This window comes from Notolepis coatsorum (assembly GCF_963971535.1).
Source record: "Notolepis coatsorum genome assembly, chromosome: 8".
NCBI classification, from domain to species: domain Eukaryota; kingdom Metazoa; phylum Chordata; class Actinopteri; order Aulopiformes; family Paralepididae; genus Notolepis; species Notolepis coatsorum.
This window is the reverse complement of record NC_140172.1, coordinates 148,535,629-148,556,010: the sequence shown is the minus strand read 5'-3', so window position 1 is coordinate 148,556,010 and position 20,382 is coordinate 148,535,629. Positions and strand designations below refer to the sequence as shown.

The 20,382-nt window shown below is 47.9% G+C and overlaps 1 protein-coding gene across 1 annotated transcript; it reads right to left on the bottom strand.

Annotated features, from left to right (window-relative positions):
* Window positions 1-758: 758 nt before the first annotated feature.
* kctd7 (potassium channel tetramerization domain containing 7) lies at window positions 759-18,227 on the bottom strand (the record flags this gene model as incomplete). The annotated part of the gene is made up of 4 exons (XM_084320603.1): window positions 759-1,135; window positions 10,604-10,782; window positions 15,779-15,948; window positions 17,799-18,227. 4 exons carry the CDS (start codon window positions 18,225-18,227, stop codon window positions 759-761), a joined length of 1,155 nt encoding a protein of 384 aa, XP_084176729.1.
* Window positions 18,228-20,382: the final 2,155 nt, after the last annotated feature.

The window sequence follows — 20,382 nt, the reverse complement described above, 5'->3', positions numbered from 1 at the left end:
GCGTAACGCAGCCACGAGGTACACGATGTAGAGGAGCGTAACGCAGCCACGAGGTACACGATGTAGAGGAGCGTAACGCGGCCGCGAGGTACACGATGTAGAGGAGCGTAACAAACACAGCCACGAGGTACATGATGTAGAGGAGCGTAACACAGCCACGAGGTACACGATGTAGAGGAGCGTAACGCGGCCGCGAGGTACACGATGTAGAGGAGCGTAACACAGCCACGAGGTACACGATGTAGAGGAGCGTAACACAGCCACGAGATAGAGAAGCATAACGCAGCCACAAGGTACACGATGTAGAGGAGTGTAAGTTAACTCAGCCACAAGGTACACGATGTAGAGGAGCGTAACGCAGCCACGACGTACAACGCCAGGTACTGCGTACGCTCCTCTACATTGGAAATTAATTGAATGCAGCCGCGCTGTTAGACTTGGCCGGAAGGGGGAACAGCCCTTCAGTCTGTATAGTTATCTTGTGAAACAGGAAGCTGGTAGGGAGGTGCTACGTGTGACCTTTCAACCCTACTTCCCGTATCTGTAAATGAAAACAACGCCGGTGTGTCGGCGCTTTCAGGAACGGATCGAATTTACATCGAATCGGAAAAAGGGGAGTTCTCAAAACCAGGTGTTCATAAGCGAGAGATCGGGATGAAGATGGGGGGGGGGGGGCGACCCACGCCGGACCTCCGCCACCTCCCCGGTCCCGCTCCGTTCCCCCCCGCGAGCCACGCACCGCACACGGGCCTCCTCTCTCACCACCACGTGATCTTGAACTCGTAGATGGGCCTCTTGCAGTAGTAGTGGTTGATGAGGTGCTTGTCGCAGACGCCGATGCACTGCTGGTCGGCCGTGATGCCGCGGTCCGCCAGGTCGCTGACGATGCAGTGCAGCAGGTCGTAGACGTCGGCCACCGCCTCCCACGGGCCGAAGGACACGTCCACCTCGCAGTGGTGCTCGAAGAGCTTGGCCTCGCTGTCCGAGCGCTCGAAGCGCATGGAGTTGAAGAGCGGCCGCTCGTACGGCGTGATGGGCATCTCCTCCTTGTAGACGCAGATCTTCAGCTTGGCGAAGCGCGCCTTCCTCTGCGTCGCCCGCAGCTTGGCGATCTCCACGATGCGCTCCAGGTTCTCTGTGGTGGCGGCGGGGGCGGGGGAGGAAAAGAAGGAGTTGTTTTTTTGTTAATGTTCAACTGTTGTTGTTGTTGTTGTTACGGGTTATCGACGTTGACACGTTGACAGAGCGAGTGGATTGACGACGTTTAGGTTTGTGTTCTGTGTCGATGCTTACTGCAGACCTACGTCCGTTTGAGAACCAATTCAAACGTAGACTTCCAGCGTGTTTTAGGATTATAGTTTATCCTTTAGAAAATATGCATGTTCTGTGTTTTAGGATTACATATGATCCTTTCAGAAACTATGCATGTTCTGTGTTTTAGCATTACAGATGATCCTTTCAGAAACGATGCATGTTCTGTGTTTTAGCATTACAGATTATCCTTTAGAAACGATGCATGTTCTGTGTTTTAGCATTACAGATTATCCTTTAGAAACTATGTGTAGCAGTCTGGAAAATATGGTATATTATTCAGAACTGCTGACTGTGTTTATATCCCTTTTTGTACACAAAGACATTCTAACTAGTGTCATTGATTCACACGAACAATGACACAAACGCCCCGTCCAAAGAGCATGTGAATACGGATCATAAATGACAGTATTGATTCATATTTTACAGTGCGTCCCCCTTGTGACTGGCAGGCGGGACCAGCAGGGGGCAGTAGCAGGCAGAGAGTGGCGGAGAGAGCTGAGAGATGATAAAGGGAGGAGCCGAGCGGAAGTCGTTCTCTTCGGCAGTGAACTTGACAACGAGAAGTCACGTCTAACGGGGGGGCTCTGGATAGCCCCGTTGCTGACTTTATGCCGGAGTGCCCCGTGGAACAGTGACGGGTGATAGGAAGTACTGGCTAGTGGATACGATATCCTAGCAGTACCAGTGTTATGATATTATGAACATTAAGTGCAGAGTCAGGCACTAAGAGTCGAGTTATACCTAGTTACAGTGAGCGGTATAGGTAGCGTGCGGCTAAGGATCACAGTAGCATTGCTCGTGTTATACCTAGTTACAGTGACGGTATAGTCTGCGTGCCAGAGACGTACGGGACATCCAAGCAGTCTGCCCGGGCGTCAACAGCTGTCTGCACCGGAGAGCTCCAGGCTGCCTGCAGGACACGGGGAGTTCTTTACCACCAGCAGAGTTCGCCCAGCACCAGCTCAGCCAGCACTGCCCCTCTGCTATAGCTCCGCCTGCTAGCACCTGCGACGCGAGTGTTCGACGCCATCTTGCCACCAGGACGGTGGTGGAGCGGCGCGGCCGCCATTTTGGTAGAGTAAACATTAGGGCTTCGGCGCCCAGGATCTATTGCACCTTACACAGTGTGGAGCGGCCTGCGGGTGAAGTTAACGTTGCTAACTGCAGACCCCAAACATTACATTACATGCCGGCATTAGCATAGGGCTTTTGTTTTGGTAATTGTGGGCCCACACTTTGGTTTTATTTCCTTTTCTTTGAGCGTGATACAATGTGTGTGCATTAATATTTTCCCATTCAATTAACCCTTCCCTGGGGGGGGGAAGTTACAGACCTGGGCCCTCATTCATCAACGTGGACTTTGACCTTGACCTACTTCCACACGTAAGCACGGAATTTAGAACTAGCGCACGCACAGGGAAGTCGGCATTCATCACACGTGCGTAAGCAGGCTCTACGCACACCTGTCATGATGAATCCCACCTTGGCCCTGCGCCGCAGCTCGTGCACGCTTTCACGTATTTGCATACCAAAACCGCCCCGACCAACCAAATATGGTCAGGCCCTCCCCTTCAAATACCATGAGGGAATCCCTGTGCGTGGAATGTTGGAGGATGGCAAAGCGAACGAAAAAGAGAAACTACACAGACACCGAGGTGGAGGTCCTCGTAACGGAGGTGGATAAATAAAAGGCGGATTTGTAAACGGTGATGTCAGATATCAACGGCTCCCTAAGACCATTGCTGCAATTCTGCCTGGACAGCTCAAAATACTAATAAAGACCGTTCGTTGACCACTGTTTGGCGTTGGTTGTGTTGTGTGTCATTATAACCGTGCTGTACAATATGAATGCCTTTATTAGTTGTGTTCGATTGGCTATATGATTTTTAGAGGCATCTATTTTGTTGTCGGCTAATAAAGACCGCGCTGGAATATGACTGCCTTTTCCCGTGTTGTTTGATTAATACCCACGGATTAAAGTTCTCCTCAATTCTATTCCAAATCGCGATGGATCTCCCGTCAATTTTCTACCTGCTGCATGATTTCTAGAGGCATACTACTACAATCTATTTTGATGTCAGTATTGGGTAGCCTATATAAACAATATAATACGAGAGCATATACAAGAACAATGAATCTCACTGCATGTATGATGTATCCTGCCTTTCAATACATGAACTTGAATTCCATCATATAGTCTGTCCACTATCTGCATGGTGTCATTGCAATGCGTTTTCTATTCTTTCTTGTACAGTAAAAAGGGGGAAGAACACTATATTCATATGACTTATTCTGCTTACAGCTTCGAAATTCCACTTGTTTCGTTTAACGTAAAGCCTTTTAAATATAATCAAAACGTTCCCGTGTTTCGGCGGTCTGTGCGCAAAATAATAACGAGTTGAGCTTTATGATTTATGATGAATTGAAAATGGGGGACCCTGATGTAAACAGGACGAAAGTTGGTCTGCATCCCCAATTAACAATTGTATGTACTGAGCTGTACTGTACTGTACCCATTCTGCAATCTGTTAATAAACTTTTCAATCAATCAATCAATCAAGCTACGCGGAGCGCAGTCAGTCAGTAGCCTACACCCCGTATATTCCGATAACGCTATATAAACCATGAATGAATGAATGAATGAGAACTTTATTAACAGATTGCAGAATGGGTACAGTACAGTACAGCTCAATACATACAATTGTTAAGGGGATGCAGACCAGAGAAAGACTTTCGTCTTGTTTACATCAGGGTCCCCCATTTTCAATTCATCGTAACATATATGACATGCTGCATTCATTCTGAGAGAAAGATCTATTATTCCAAATGCTATTTATAGGGTTTTGACCATAATTACACTACTGTTGCTATTTTACAATGAACTATAATGAACTACGGTTCATAGAACATCCAGTGTTATTATGCACAGAAGCTCATTTCCTTGTTGTAATAATATATTCTACCACTGGGCGCGAGGTACGCCAGGTCCGAAATGTGCGTAGATGTAAGCACGAAGTCAAGTTCAAGTTGAAGTTGATGAATCCCACTCTTTGCTTAGAAATGATCGTACGCACGGGTTACGCACAGATCTGTGCGTAGAACACGTTGATGCATGAGGGCCCTGGTGCATTATAATTAAAGCCTTTTGAGGTATTATTCTGGCCGTATAATTAAAGCCTGTTGAGGTATTATACAGGGTGAAGACCCAGACGTGGGTGATGAGTCAAACACAGTGAAGTATATTATCCCGGATATTAACCCAGAGGTGGGTGCATAATATACGTGTTTATGAGGTATTGAGTTGAACAGCAGGGGCTATAGTAGGACTTCAGCCCAATTGGCCAGTAGTATTAAATAATTGTAACTGAACAGTACAATTAACATAAAGACTTGAATGGGGTTCTGTGTGCGTGTCCATTCCTGTGCCCTGCATTAACTCTTTTGGTGTGGGTAACGTATATATATGGTTAACCCCTTCCTACCCAACTCTCCCCTTTTCAGTGGAAGGTTTCTAGGGTCATTGAGGGAGGGTACTGCTTGCGGGGGGAACTCAGAGTATTTGATTACAATTCAGTCACGAGGTGTGGGAGGGTCTAAGGAGCGACTGGGAGGAGTGGGAGCGTGTTGGGGAGTACTGCTGACCGCCCTGCGACAGGGAAGGAAGACCAGAGTACCAGACCAGGTTGGTAAATCCCGGGCCCCATCCACTCACACTACCAGCCTCCAGTCGACGCCCCAGGCCCAAAGACGAGGGTGCAGCCAGACAGAGTTCTGCTGTGTCCAGCTACCCCCTGACTGCCAGCAACCGTTCCCACGAAGCAGGGATAATCCACCCTGCTACATTTGGCGTCACGAACAGGATCAACATCCTAACTTACTCCCTTGACCGAGACCCGTAGAGAGACCCACGATGTCAAAGAAGGAGACCACCGCCGCGCAAGAGATGGCGGCGAAGTTTGAGCAACTGCAGGAGCAGTGTCAGACTCAGGCGGCACTGCTAAAGCAGCAAGCCGCAGCGATGAAGGAGTTGACTGACCAGGCCCTCCACACTCAGGTGGCCCTACAGGAGCTACGAGAGGGCCAGGCCGCCGCCACCTTGATACAGAAAGGGGAGACCCACGCCGCGCAGGAGAGGGAGGCGGAGTTAGAGCAGCTGCAGGAGCAGTGTGAGACTCAGGCGACACTACTGACGCAGCAAGCCGAAGCGATCAAGGAGTTGATCAACCAGGCACTCCTAGAGAAGCGCTACACTGAGGCGGCCCTAAAGGTGCAACGAGACGGCGAGGACGCCGCCGCCGAGGTAAAGAAAGAGGAGGCCGAACGCATGGAGGGACTGACCGCACAGGTGGAGCTGTTGGCGAACAGAACCCACACACACGCGGGCCTCCTGGACCGACAGGCGCTGGTGCTGGAACAGACCCAGCACGAACAGCGGGAGCAGGCCGGACGCCGAGCTCCGCTAGCCTTGGCACCGGCCGGGATCCAACAGCTCCCTCCAGCGCCCCTCCCGGTGGTGTACGTCCAACGAGAGCGGAAGTGCAGCGAATTTGGAGGTGAACAAGAGATGGGGGAACTGCCTGTGGAGGACTGGATCCAGGCGATGAGGACCCACCTCCGGGCCAGTCGAGTGCCCGCGGAGGAACAAGCGGAGGTCGTACAGCTACACCTCAAAGGCGAGGCGAAGAAGACGGTACGCTTCCTGACGGGGGAAACCGCCCCCGACACGGAAGCCTTGTTCAAGATACTCCAAGAAACCTATGGGGACAAGGTCCTGGTCAGCATTCGGCTGGGGGAGTTCTTCGATCGAAGACAGGCCGCCGGCGAGACCACACGCCAGTTCGCCTATGACCTGCAGGAGAGGGTCCGTCGCCTACGACGTCGGGCGCCTACGCTGGTCGGCGATGCCACCGCCCTGCTGCAGGAGCGGTTTGTGGTGGGCCTCAGAGACGAGGCCCTGAGGAGAGAAATGCGGAAGTACATGAGGGAGGACGGTACGCGGCCGTTTCCTCAGGTACTGCAGGCGGCGATAGACTGGTCCGAAGAGGAGATGGTCCTGCCCCCCACAAGGGGTGCCGACAGGGGCATGATACGCGGCGTCGTCGTGAAAAGACACGAGCCACCTCTGGACATAGCCGTGCTACAGGAGTCCATCCGACAGCTCTTCGCCGGCCAAGAGCGGTTGGGCGCGCGCATGGAACAGCTCTTCCAGGCGTTTCAACAGGAGCGAGACACACCCCAGAGAGGCTTCGCCGGAAGCCGACGGAGGAGAGACGTGCCCTCTACCCCGCGCAGACTACCCCGCCGGAGTGAGGATGGGAGACTGATCTGCTACAACTGTCAACAGCCCGGTCATATCGGCCGCGAGTGCCCCCGCGCGATGGAAGAATCACGCCGGGCGGAAGTACCGGGCGGTGAGGTCCCTCTCCCACCAGTACAGGACGCCACCCACACAGCAGCAGGAGGACCATGGTCTGGAGGGGGAGGTGTGGGGGTGTGCCGTAGAATTCGATACCACTGCGGCCGGCCAGACGAAAGCGCTGGCGCCCGGCTGCGCATCCCGATGCGGTCAGAACCGGAGTCTGTACCCAAGAGACAGAACAGGTCGGAAGGAGGTCAAGGGGGCGAGGACGGCCCGGACCAGGGGCCTCGTCGGCGCCGCTACCGCCGCAACTTCAACTACCGCTGCAGACGCTCGCCGGCCGGCGACCAGCCGGGCCCCGAGAGCGGCGATGGAAACGTCAAGAGGACGTCAGTGTTCACGGTTCGTCCCGAAAGAGGGGGCCCCGAAAGGACCGTGCAGAGAGATCGGAGCAAGATCTGCCCCTTCCCGGCCTCCGACCCGGAAGAGCGGACGAGAGCTTCCCGAAGGAGCCCGATGAGAGCGCGGAGCTCATCCGAAGCAGACGTGGGGGGTGCCTTCGTTTACCCTTGTGAACCGCACCCTAGGGCGTGTAGCAGCAGCGCCGCTACAACAGCAGCTGAAGCAGCGCCGAACGAGGGAGGAGAGGTAGAGTTGGTCCCCTCAGGCGAGGACGGCGAGGGCGGCGAAGACGACGGAGACGGGGGCGAGGAGGGCGCTGTGAGCGGCCCCTCAGAGGCCTCGGAGGCCGAAGCCGTGGCCGAGGACCCGCCAACAGAGACGGAGGAATCTGACACGGAGTTAGACTGGTGGGGGGTTAAGCAAACCCGGGCCCAGCTGAATGACAGAGGTGAGCCACTCGCTCGGTGTTTCCAAGACCATGTGCGAAGGTGTGTGGGAACGAGACGAGTGGTGCACCTGTATGTCTAAGGGAATATGGCACAGAATCAGACGCAGGGGGGGTTGAACGAACCCGGCCCCAGAGGAGCACCAGAGGTCGGCTACCCGCTCGGTATCGCCAGGACTACGTGCTCAGGAGTGTGTCCAACTCCGGAGGGAGTGTGTAAAACTGTTGGCATAATGTGTAATTGTCGACCGATGTGTGAAACTGTTGGTCTCAGGACCGTTTTCATGCATGCGTTTGTTTTTGTTGTTTTGTTGTTAACTTGCAGAGGACTTAGCAAGTTCAAAGTGGGGGGAAATGTAGCAGTCTGGAAAATATGGTATATTATTCAGAACTGCTGACTGTGTTTATATCCCTTTTTGTACACAAAGACATTCTAACTAGTGTCATTGATTCACACGAACAATGACACAAACGCCCCGTCCAAAGAGCATGTGAATACGGATCATAAATGACAGTATTGATTCATATTTTACAGTGCGTCCCCCTTGTGACTGGCAGGCGGGACCAGCAGGGGGCAGTAGCAGGCAGAGAGTGGCGGAGAGAGCTGAGAGATGATAAAGGGAGGAGCCGAGCGGAAGTCGTTCTCTTCGGCAGTGAACTTGACAACGAGAAGTCACGTCTAACGGGGGGGCTCTGGATAGCCCCGTTGCTGACTTTATGCCGGAGTGCCCCGTGGAACAGTGACGGGTGATAGGAAGTACTGGCTAGTGGATACGATATCCTAGCAGTACCAGTGTTATGATATTATGAACATTAAGTGCAGAGTCAGGCACTAAGAGTCGAGTTATACCTAGTTACAGTGAGCGGTATAGGTAGCGTGCGGCTAAGGATCACAGTAGCATTGCTCGTGTTATACCTAGTTACAGTGACGGTATAGTCTGCGTGCCAGAGACGTACGGGACATCCAAGCAGTCTGCCCGGGCGTCAACAGCTGTCTGCACCGGAGAGCAGCAGCACACCTGCTCCAGGCTGCCTGCAGGACACGGGGAGTTCTTTACCACCAGCAGAGTTCGCCCAGCACCAGCTCAGCCAGCACTGCCCCTCTGCTATAGCTCCGCCTGCTAGCACCTGCGACGCGAGTGTTCGACGCCATCTTGCCACCAGGACGGTGGTGGAGCGGCGCGGCCGCCATTTTGGTAGAGTAAACATTAGGGCTTCGGCGCCCAGGATCTATTGCACCTTACACAGTGTGGAGCGGCCTGCGGGTGAAGTTAACGTTGCTAACTGCAGACCCCAAACATTACATTACATGCCGGCATTAGCATAGGGCTTTTGTTTTGGTAATTGTGGGCCCACACTTTGGTTTTATTTCCTTTTCTTTGAGCGTGATACAATGTGTGTGCATTAATATTTTCCCATTCAATTAACCCTTCCCTGGGGGGGGGGAGTTACAGACCTGGTGCATTATAATTAAAGCCTTTTGAGGTATTATTCTGGCCGTATAATTAAAGCCTGTTGAGGTATTATACAGGGTGAAGACCCAGACGTGGGTGATGAGTCAAACACAGTGAAGTATATTATCCCGGATAGTAACCCAGAGGTGGGTGCATAATATACGTGTTTATGAGGTATTGAGTTGAACAGCAGGGGCTATAGTAGGACTTCAGCCCAATTGGCCAGTAGTATTAAATAATTGTAACTGAACAGTACAATTAACATAAAGACTTGAATGGGGTTCTGTGTGCGTGTCCATTCCTGTGCCCTGCATTAACTCTTTTGGTGTGGGTAACGTATATATATGGTTAACCCCTTCCTACCCAACTCTCCCCTTTTCAGTGGAAGGTTTCTAGGGTCATTGAGGGAGGGTACTGCTTGCGGGGGGAACTCAGAGTATTTGATTACAATTCAGTCACGAGGTGTGGGAGGGTCTAAGGAGCGACTGGGAGGAGTGGGAGCGTGTTGGGGAGTACTGCTGACCGCCCTGCGACAGGGAAGGAAGACCAGAGTACCAGACCAGGTTGGTAAATCCCGGGCCCCATCCACTCACACTACCAGCCTCCAGTCGACGCCCCAGGCCCAAAGACGAGGGTGCAGCCAGACAGAGTTCTGCTGTGTCCAGCTACCCCCTGACTGCCAGCAACCGTTCCCACGAAGCAGGGATAATCCACCCTGCTACATTTGCATGTTCTGTGTTTTAGCATTACAGAGTATATATCCTTTCAGAAACTATGCATGTTCTGTGTTTTAGCATTACAGAGTATATATCCTTTCAGAAACTATGCATGTTCTGTGTTTTAGCATTACAGATGATCCTTTCAGAAACTATGCATGTTCTGTGTTTTAGCATTACAGATTATCCTTTCAGAAACGATCATGGATGCTCGATATTGGCTTTTTTACCGATACCGATATACCGATATTGTCCAACTCTTAATTTCCGATACCGATATATGCAGGGTTTCCCCCCCCAAAAATGGAATAATTTCAGGTAATTAACATTACATATCTCTTGTTGTGGAATTAACACAACATTATGCATACTTTTGACAATAAATAAAATCAGAATCAGAAATAAAGGTTATAGAAATGCAAAAAAAATATTTAAAAAAATAACATTTTAATGCCGATATCAGCCGATAATATCGGTAGGCAGATAATATCGGACATCCCTAGAAACAATGCATGTTCTGTGTTTTAGCATTACAGATTATCTTTTCAGAAACGATGCATGTTCTGTGTTTTAGCATTACAGAGTATCCTTTCAGAAACTATGCATGTTCTGTGTTTTAGCATTACAGAGTATCCTTTCAGAAACTATGCATGTTCTGTGTTTTAGCATTACAGATTATCCTTTAGAAACTATGCATGTTCTGTGTTTTAGCATTACAGAGTATATATCCTTTCAGAAACTATGCATGTTCTGTGTTTTAGCATTACAGAGTATATATCCTTTCAGAAACTATGCATGTTCTGTGTTGGCTGCACTGCGTGGCTGTGGCTGCAACAAACACATGGGCTCTAATGGTGTTTGTGGGTCAAAAAACAACCCTGCTAGTTCCTGCATGTGAGACGGGGGGGGTCACCTTTGTAGTAGGGCATCAGATCCAGGAAGGCCTGCCGCACGGTTTCCCCTGTGAGGGGCTGCGTGTCCTCCAGGCTCTCCAGAAGGGGCCCGATGGCGTAGTACTGGGCCTCTCTGTGTACCGCCCGCACCCGGTCCCTCGGAGGTAGCTCTCCCTCGCGCAGGAAGTTCAGGATGTCCCTTTAAAAAAATTAAAAAATAAAAGTAAGCACAATCACACACCACAATACAATCTTTTTTTTCCTTTTCTTTTTTTTCTACCATGAAACTCTGGTATTGCAGATGCATTTTTGATTTTGTTGGCTTATGTTCTTTTCAGGGATGTTTTTTTTTGTTGATTGTTGATTTTTTGTTTGTTTGTTTGTTTTATCTTGCAAACTTTAACTTTTTTTGTTCTTTTCTGGGTCGTTTTTTGTTGATTTTTGATTGTTGATTTTTGTTTGTTATATTTTGAAAACTAACTTTTTTGAATTTGTTTTTTTTTAATTGGGGGTAGGTTGCTCTATAAGCCTTCGGCTTCAAACCTATCCTTTTCGTTTGTTTATTTATGAAAATGTTCGAAAAAAAATTTTTGTTTATTTATTTGTAAACATTCGAAATAAAATAATTCATTCATTCATTCAAGCTACGGTATCTCCCTGATCCTTATTTGTTGAGCACTGCCTTCAAGAGCAATGCCACCTGTTTTAAGAATTCACGTTCAGATAATATTTGTGAACAACATTCACGTCTCTCTCTCCTAAGGCTATAAATGGTGAATGGACTGCATTTATCCAAAGGCTTTTATCCAAAGCGCTTTCCAATTTACAGCCTCGCATTCACCGATTCACTCACACATTCGCGCACCGACGGCAAGGCGGCCATGCGAGGTGCCGACCTGCTCATCGGGAGCGGTTAGGGGTTAAGTGTCTCGCTCAAGGACACTTCAAACACGGTCATAGAGCCATATGAAATCCGTTTAATTTTTTTCCAAATTCCATTTTATTTTTTTCCAAATTCAGTTTTTTCCGTTTTAATATTTCAGAATTCTGTATTTTGCTTTGTACGCTCATTTTACCATCAGAAATAGTGTCTAATAAGTGGGAATGAATAAATGTCCACAATTTAATAAGATATAACAGTCCATTTAATAGGGCCGTCTTAAATACTTTGAAGCTTCGTTCGATGGGCATGGGATTCGAATATGAAAATAAAATTTGAAAAAAAAAATTATATATATTTTTGCAAAATCAACTCTGCCTCTCTTTGTTAACTACAACAAGCAATGCTGTTTGTTATTTAAGATGAGGTTGGACTCGGCACTGACAGATTTGTGTTCATTGTGCTGCTTTTATAAAGCCTCAAATGACGGCTTATAATATTTCATAAAAGCAAAGTGTTGTTTGTCTAAGATTTTAAAAGGTTTCAACTTTACAGCACTGACAAAGTTGAACAAAGTGCTGTACAAGTCCCACAAACATAAAAAAAAAAGTAAAAAAAAAAAAAAAAAAAAATTATAGTGGATTCCATTTTTATTGCTCAATTCCGCGATTCCGTCCGCGATTCCGTGATCGCGGATTCCATATGGCTCTACACGGTCAGTCGCCCCATAAAGAAATCGGAGAGATAACCTTCAAATTTGTCACGTCACTCTGGGCTGCTTTTGCAGTGGAAGGTTCTGTCTCTGATTCAGACCGATAGTACCAGGCAGACTGATACTGTAGTAACAGGCAGACTGATACTGTAGTAACAGGCAGAGTGATACTGTAGTAACAGGCAGAGTGATACTGTAGTAACAGTAGGGGTGGGAATCACCAGTTTAATCACGATACGATACGATATCGATTCTTTGGACAACAATACGATATTATCCGATATCACACAGTCTGCCACGATACGATATGATACGATTCGATTCAGGTGCCTGCGATCGATATGAGACGATATTATATGCCCATTTAATACAATCAGTAACATTTAAATCAACAACAAAAAAAGGCAATGGAAATATCATGACATTTTTATTTTTGAGCTCTTCCAGACATTTAAATGAAAAACAATCTATTGTTTTTAATACAAATAGACCTCCTGTTCACTGTTTTTGGTTCATTTTTCGATATTATATTAATATCCTATTCACTGTCACAGAGCTGTATTTTGGCTGGAAAAGCATATTGGGAGTCCCAAGGTGCAGTACCGGCCAGATCCTGTTAGTGGGGCTATCCCCGAGAATGCACCCTCCCAGTCCCCACTTCTCTCTGCCTATGGCTCTGGGTTAGCTTGTTAGCTCACGCTAAAGTAACGTTATCTTTGATCTTTAACGCGACGTGGGCATAATGGAGTGACGAGGATTGCAAAGCAGGTTAGATGCATTGGACCCGTTGTGGAATAAAACAGCAGGGACATGTTTTGGGTCACAGAATAGGCACACTAGTGACGCTCTAGACGCTACTGCTGTTGATGTTAACAGAGTTTGAGTTTCACAACACTGGGCGCGGGGCGATGACGTCGCCGTCGCCGGATTTTCAAAATAAGAGTATCGCAATATGAATCGATCTTTTTACGTGGCATCGATCCTATTTGATTATTGATAATAGATCGATATATCGATCTGGATCGATGTATTGTCCCACCCCTAAGTAACAGGCAGAGTGATACTGTAGTACCAGGCCGACTGACAGTAACAGGCAGACTGACAGTAACAGGCAGACTGACAGTAACAGGCAGACTGACAGTAACAGGAAGACTGACAGTAACAGGAAGACTGACAGTAACAGGAAGACTGACAGTAACAGGCAGACTGACAGTAACAGGCAGACTGACACTAACAGGCAGACTGACAGTAACAGGCAGACTGACAGTAACAGGCAGACTGACACTAACAGGCAGACTGATAGTAACAGGCAGACTGACACTAACAGGCAGACTGATAGTAACAGGCAGACTGACAGTAACAGGCAGACTGACAGTAACAGTAACAGGCAGACTGACAGTAACAGGCAGACTGACAGTAACAGGCAGACTGACAGTAACAGTAACAGGCAGACTGACAGTAACAGGCAGACTGACAGTAACAGGCAGACTGATAGTAACAGGCAGACTGACAGTAACAGGCAGACTGACAGTAACAGGCAGACTGACAGTAACAGGCAGACTGACAGTAACAGGCAGACTGACAGTAACAGGCAGACTGACAGTAACAGGCAGACTGACAGTAACAGGCCGACTGACAGTAACAGGCAGACTGACAGTAACAGGCAGACTGACAGTAACAGGCAGACTGACAGTAACAGGCAGACTGACAGTAACAGGCAGAGTGACACTAACAGGCAGAATGACAGTAACAGGCAGAATGACAGTAACAGGCAGACTGACACTAACAGGCAGACTGATAGTAACAGGCAGAGTGACAGTAACAGGCAGACTGACAGTAAGTAACAGGCAGACTGACAGTAACAGGCAGACTGACAGTAACAGGCAGACTGACAGTAACAGGCAGACTGACAGTAACAGGCAGACTGACAGTAACAGGCAGACTGACAATAACAGGCAGAGTGACAGTAACAGGCAGACTGACAGTAACAGGCAGACTGACAGTAACAGGCAGACTGACAGTAACAGGCAGAGTGACAGTAACAGGCAGACTGACAGTAACAGGCAGACTGACAGTAACAGGCAGACTGACAGTAACAGGCAGACTGACAGTAACAGGCAGACTGACAGAAACAGGCCGACTGATAGTAACTGACAGAGTGACAGTAACAGGCAGACTGACAGTAACAGGCAGACTGACAGTAACAGGCAGACTGACAGTAACAGGCAGACTAACAGTAACAGGCAGACTGACAGTAACTGACAGTAACAGGCAGACTGACAGTAACAGGCAGACTGACAGTAACAGGCAGACTGACACTAACAGGCAGACTGACAGTAACAGGCAGACTGACAGAAACAGGCAGACTGACACTAACAGGCAGACTGATAGTAACAGGCAGACTGACAGAAACAGGCAGACTGACACTAACAGGCAGACTGACAGTAACAGGCAGACTGACAGAAACAGGCAGACTGACACTAACAGGCAGACTGACACTAACAGGCAGACTGACACTAACAGGCAGACTGACAGAAACAGGCAGACTGACACTAACAGGCAGACTGATAGTAACAGGCAGACTGACACTAACAGGCAGACTGACAGTAACAGTAACAGGCAGACTGACAGTAACAGGCAGACTGACAGTAACAGGCAGACTGACAGTAACAGTAACAGGCAGACTGACAGTAACAGGCAGACTGACAGTAACAGGCCGACTGATAGTAACAGGCAGACTGACAGTAACAGGCAGACTGACACTAACAGGCAGACTGACAGTAACAGGCAGACTGACAGTAACAGGCAGACTGACAGTAACAGGCAGACTGACAGAAACAGGCAGACTGACAGAAACAGGCAGACTGACAGTAACAGGCAGACTGACAGTAACAGGCAGACTGACAGTAACTGACACTAACAGGCAGACTGACAGAAACAGGCAGACTGACAGTAACAGGCAGACTGACACTAACAGGCAGACTGACAGTAACTGACACTAACAGGCAGACTGACAGTAACAGGCAGACTGACACTAACAGACAGACTGACAGAAACAGGCAGACTGACACTAACAGGCAGACTGACAGTAACAGGCAGACTGACACTAACAGGCAGACTGACAGTAACAGGCAGACTGACACTAACAGGCCGACTGATAGTAACAGGCAGACTGACACTAACAGGCAGACTGACAGAAACAGGCAGACTGACACTAACAGGCAGACTGACACTAACAGGCAGACTGACAGTAACAGGCAGACTGACACTAACAGGCAGACTGACAGAAACAGGCAGACTGACAGTAACAGGCAGACTGACACTAACAGACAGACTGACAGTAACAGGCAGACTGACACTAACAGGCAGACTGACAGAAACAGGCAGAGTGATAGTAAAAGGCAGACTGACAGTAAAAGGCAGACTGACAGTAACAGACAGAGTGACAGTAACAGGCAGACTGACAGTAACAGGCAGACTGATAGTAACAGGCAGACTGACAGAAACAGGCAGACTGACAGTAACAGGCAGACTGACAGTAACAGGCAGACTGACAGTAACAGGCGGGTGAGCAGAGAGGGTCTTCTGTACAGCGCTGCTCACCCGAAGTAGGACCCGTCGCGGTCGATGAAGAAGCGGCCCTCTGCGTCACGCGGGATGTGATGGCGTCCGCTGAACATGGCCGCCAACATGGTGTCTTCGTATCGCCGCAGGGTGGACAGCCGCGTGGTGAAGTAGGCTCCGCCCACGTTGAGCGGAATGACTTCTGGGAACTGACGTGGGTCGAATGGAACGTAGAAGAGCTTACAGAAATACAGAAATATAGACCTAGATCTCCCTTCATGTATGATAGCATGTACAATAATGCTGTGTATATACCGTGTATATACTGTATTATATATTTATTCTTATCGTATATCTATCCACATCAGTCTGTACATATACTGCCTAATATAATCCTTTTTACATATCTGTAGATACTACATCTATATCTGTACATATATATCCCTTCTTACTAGTTACTCTGCTGGCCAGTATGACTTACTACCATAGTGTCTTTAAAACCTGTATCACTGTACATATAAATAATACAGTTCTGTGCATGTAGGCCTATACATCTGATTATAGCACCATACTCAGTAGTACTCATTTATATATTTTATACCCAGTTTAATCACCAGTACATTGTATATTACTATTGCACTTTACTGTTATAATTGCACTCTGGTTGGATGCCAAACTTATTTCCGTTGTACTGTACTTGTTGTGCTGTATGATGACAATACATTTGAATATAATATTATTATCTCCCTTCTCCCTTCATAATAAGAAGGTGAGGCAGCTATTTTGGGAATCACTCCATTCAGATAATGTATATACTCTCTTTTCTGGACTATTTTTGTATCACAAACAGTACTGTATTTGCAAATATGGTATGTCATAAATGTATAGATGTAGCAGTACTGTCTATCTGTATGTCATATATGTTATGATGAATTGAAAATGGGGGACCCTGATGTAAACAAGATGAAAGTATTTCTCTGGTCTGCATCCCCTTAACAATTGTATGTATACTATTGAGCTGTACTGTACTGTACCCATTCTGCAATCTGTTAATACAGTTTTCAATCAATCAATCAATCAATCAATCAATCAATCAATCAATCAATCAATCAATCAATCAATCAATCATAAGTGGCTGTTGTGTTTCCACTGTCAATCCAGCCTAACAATCTTCCGGCAGAATAACAAGATGAAGAGTATTACAGGCTTAATTTACAGCAGTTGTTGAATATAATATTATATCCCTTCTCCCTTCATAATAAGAAGGTGAGGCAGCTATTTGGGGAATCACTCCATTCCGATAAGTGGCTGTTGTGTTTCCACTGTGTCAATCCAGCCTAACGATCTTCCAGGCAGAATAACAAGATGAAGAGTATTACAGGCTTAATTTACAGAAGTTGTTGTCGGGATCTATTTGGAGCCATTATCCGGCTTGAGGGCCGGTGACACTGAGTACGTACGCACACCGCGGGCTTCCCCGACAAGATTAGAGAGATGGGGCCATCCCCAATCTAAAAAAGATGGCATGCCACGTGATTTGGCTGTGAACCAATGAGAGCAGAGCACAGCCACCCATATGGGCCTCTGGACCAATCATAGTGGGGGATAACGGAATGGCTAATTCATCTGTTGCCTTTCGAGACGGTGGGTCTATAGCAGCATTATATAAATAGAGGTGGATAGGGGGGGGGGGGCGTGGGAATGAAACGATAGCAATATCGTCTACAGGCGTTTATTGACGTGGTGCAAAGCAAAAACAACAAAGCATTGTTTCGGTCTTGACAGTTGGCCATTCAGTATTAATCCCCACTAAAAGCGTCCTTATAATAAACAGTTTTTTGATTGATTGATTGATTGATTGATTGAAAACTTTATTAACAGATTGCAGAATTGGTACAATAATACAGTACGGCTCAATACACACAATTGTTAAGGGGATGCAGACCAGAGAAAGACTTTCGTCTTGTTTGCATCAGGGTCCCCCATTTTCAATTCATCATAATACAGTACAGTAGCAGCAGTGACCACCACAACAACAACAACAAGGGCCCCAGCTTACTTCTGGGGACGCGTTGAAGGCGGTGCGGAGAAGCGCCTTGTTGTTGTGGCCCCCCAGGTTGTTGAGGTTGTTGGGGGCCGGGGGGGTGGCCGGCTTTCGGAAATGGTCATCCTCCGCAGAGTCCGAGCTCGTCGACATGATCGCATCGCCGGCTGCAGGTTTCTCGCTGCTGCTGCTGCTGCTGCTCTCACCGCTCGAGGAGGAGAAAACCACCATCACTCTCGGCGGCAGCGGGAGGAGCTGCGCCCGTCTCGTCGTCGTCTCCGGTGGAGGAGCGAAGCAGCAGCGTCTCACTCCCCGCGGAGGAGGAGGAGCGGCGACGGTGGGCAGCGGGCTGAGCGAGGAGCGAGGCTGCAGGCGGGGGTCACCGTGGTGGTGATGATGATGAGATGAAGCCTCGTCTGGTCCTCCTCCATACTGCTGCTGCATGCACACAGCTATAGTAGGGACTAGGGAACACAACCAGCAGGGCCGAGCAGCGGACTCAATCCTCAATCCAGGAGGCGCGCCTTAGAATAAAGCAAGTGACCTACAATAACATCCATCAGCAGCGAGAGAGAGAGAGAGAGAGGGTGGGACCTCCTATAGCTGCTGTCACACACGCTCAGCCGGGATTAGTTGTTCCATCATGCGCGCAGGCGGCACAGAAGAACCCACCCTGTTTTGTATTTGTTATGTAACTACTATTTGCCCCCAGACGGAAATAACGGTAGTGCCCACTGCCGATCATACGGATCATAAAAACCACAGACCATTGGTTGTGCGCGCCTGTGCCCAAATGCGGCAACGACGTCGCCCAGATCTCGCGCTAAACTATTATAGTCTCCGCCCTGGTCACCCCCCCCCCCCCCCCCCCTCTGGTCCTCCGTGGGGGCCCTGGTTCTGGTCCTGGACGTGCGTCTGGTCCTGGTGGGCCCCCCTGGTTCAATAGTATAGTCTGATGCTGCGCATATAGGAGACCTTTTTTTTTCAAACATGACACCATTCTAAACGGGCAACACATTTATTTCCTGTCGCGGTGTTTGCTGTTGATACGATTAAAAGAGTTTGATTGATTGATTGAAAACTTTATTTAACAGATTGCAGAATGGGTACAATACAGTACGGCTCAATACACACAATTGTTAAGGGGATGCAGACCAGAGAAAGGCTTTCGTCTTGTTTACATCAGGGTCCCCCATTTTCAATTAATCATAACATAATATGACATACTACATGACATACAGACAGTAGGCCTACTGCTATTATGACATATCAGATTTACAAATACAGTATTGTTTGTGATACAAAAATAGTCTAAAAAAGAGAGTACGGTATATACATTTGACGTAGAAACTGTACTGTACAGAGGACGGGAAATACAATTGGGCGCCCCCCCCCCCATGGCCTCCTTTTCAGGCATTAAAGCTGCAGTTAGCAAGAGTGAGCATTACTTTTCAAGCCCATGCTATGAGCAACAACGGTTTTCCACAGCTTTGAGCTGAATAAAAAAAATACTGTAAATAATAATAATAATAATATTTACCAGCCTCTGATTAGCAGGTGGTTTTGCATGCGGTGTGTAGCCTACTTTTTGACAATGGTGGTCTTAGTTTTCAGATGCGACACCTCACCCCAGGAACACCACTTGGCCGGCCAAAAACATCTGATTGGCCAAAAACAACAGCTCCCCGCATCGATAACCAATCAGATGTTTTTGTGGTGTTCTCGGGGTCACATCTGAAAACTAAGACCGCCATCACGTTCCTCATCAAAAAGTACTCGGAAATGAGGGCAGCACTGTTATTACCACACATAAAAAAAATCCCCTTGGGACCAAGTAAGGTTTAGTCGATAATCCAATGTACAGTTACCCCCCACCCCGCCTAGACTCTTCTTGTATCACAAACAGTACTGTATTTGTAAATCTTGTTTGTCATAAATGTATAGATGTACCAGTACTGTCTACCTGTATGTCATAAATGTTATGAATTGAAAATGGGGGACCCTGATGTAAACAAGACGAAAGTCTTTCTCTGGTCTGCATGCCCTTAACAATTGTGTGTATTGAGCCGTACTGTATTGTACCCATTCTGCAATCTGTTAATACAATTTTCAATCAATCAATCAATCAATCAATCAATCAATCAAACCCCTTTGTTTAAAAACTATCATAAAAGGAACATTTGACCTAAGTTTCAATAACCTGCACAGGAAAACCCTTTTTAATAGAAACCTTTTAGCCCAGACCCCCTCTGATGGCCCTCCCCCAGCTTGGGGCCCTGGGTCATCAGGTCCACTTTACTGCCCAGCTCTACGCCCCTGGGTGTAGGTATTGGTACACGCCTACTGTGCCATCGAGCTCCACAACCTACTGTAGGATAAAGATTGACTTGTAACAAGACAACAATGAATGATGAATTGAAAATGGAGGACCCTGATGTAAACGACGAAACGAAAGACTTTTTCTGGTCTGCATCCTCTTAGCATTCTGCAATCTGTTAATAAAGTTTTCATACAATCAATCAATACACCGCTACACCACACCTACTGTAGGAACAGTTTTAACCACACCGTTTAATGCACGTGCATGAGTCTTACACTA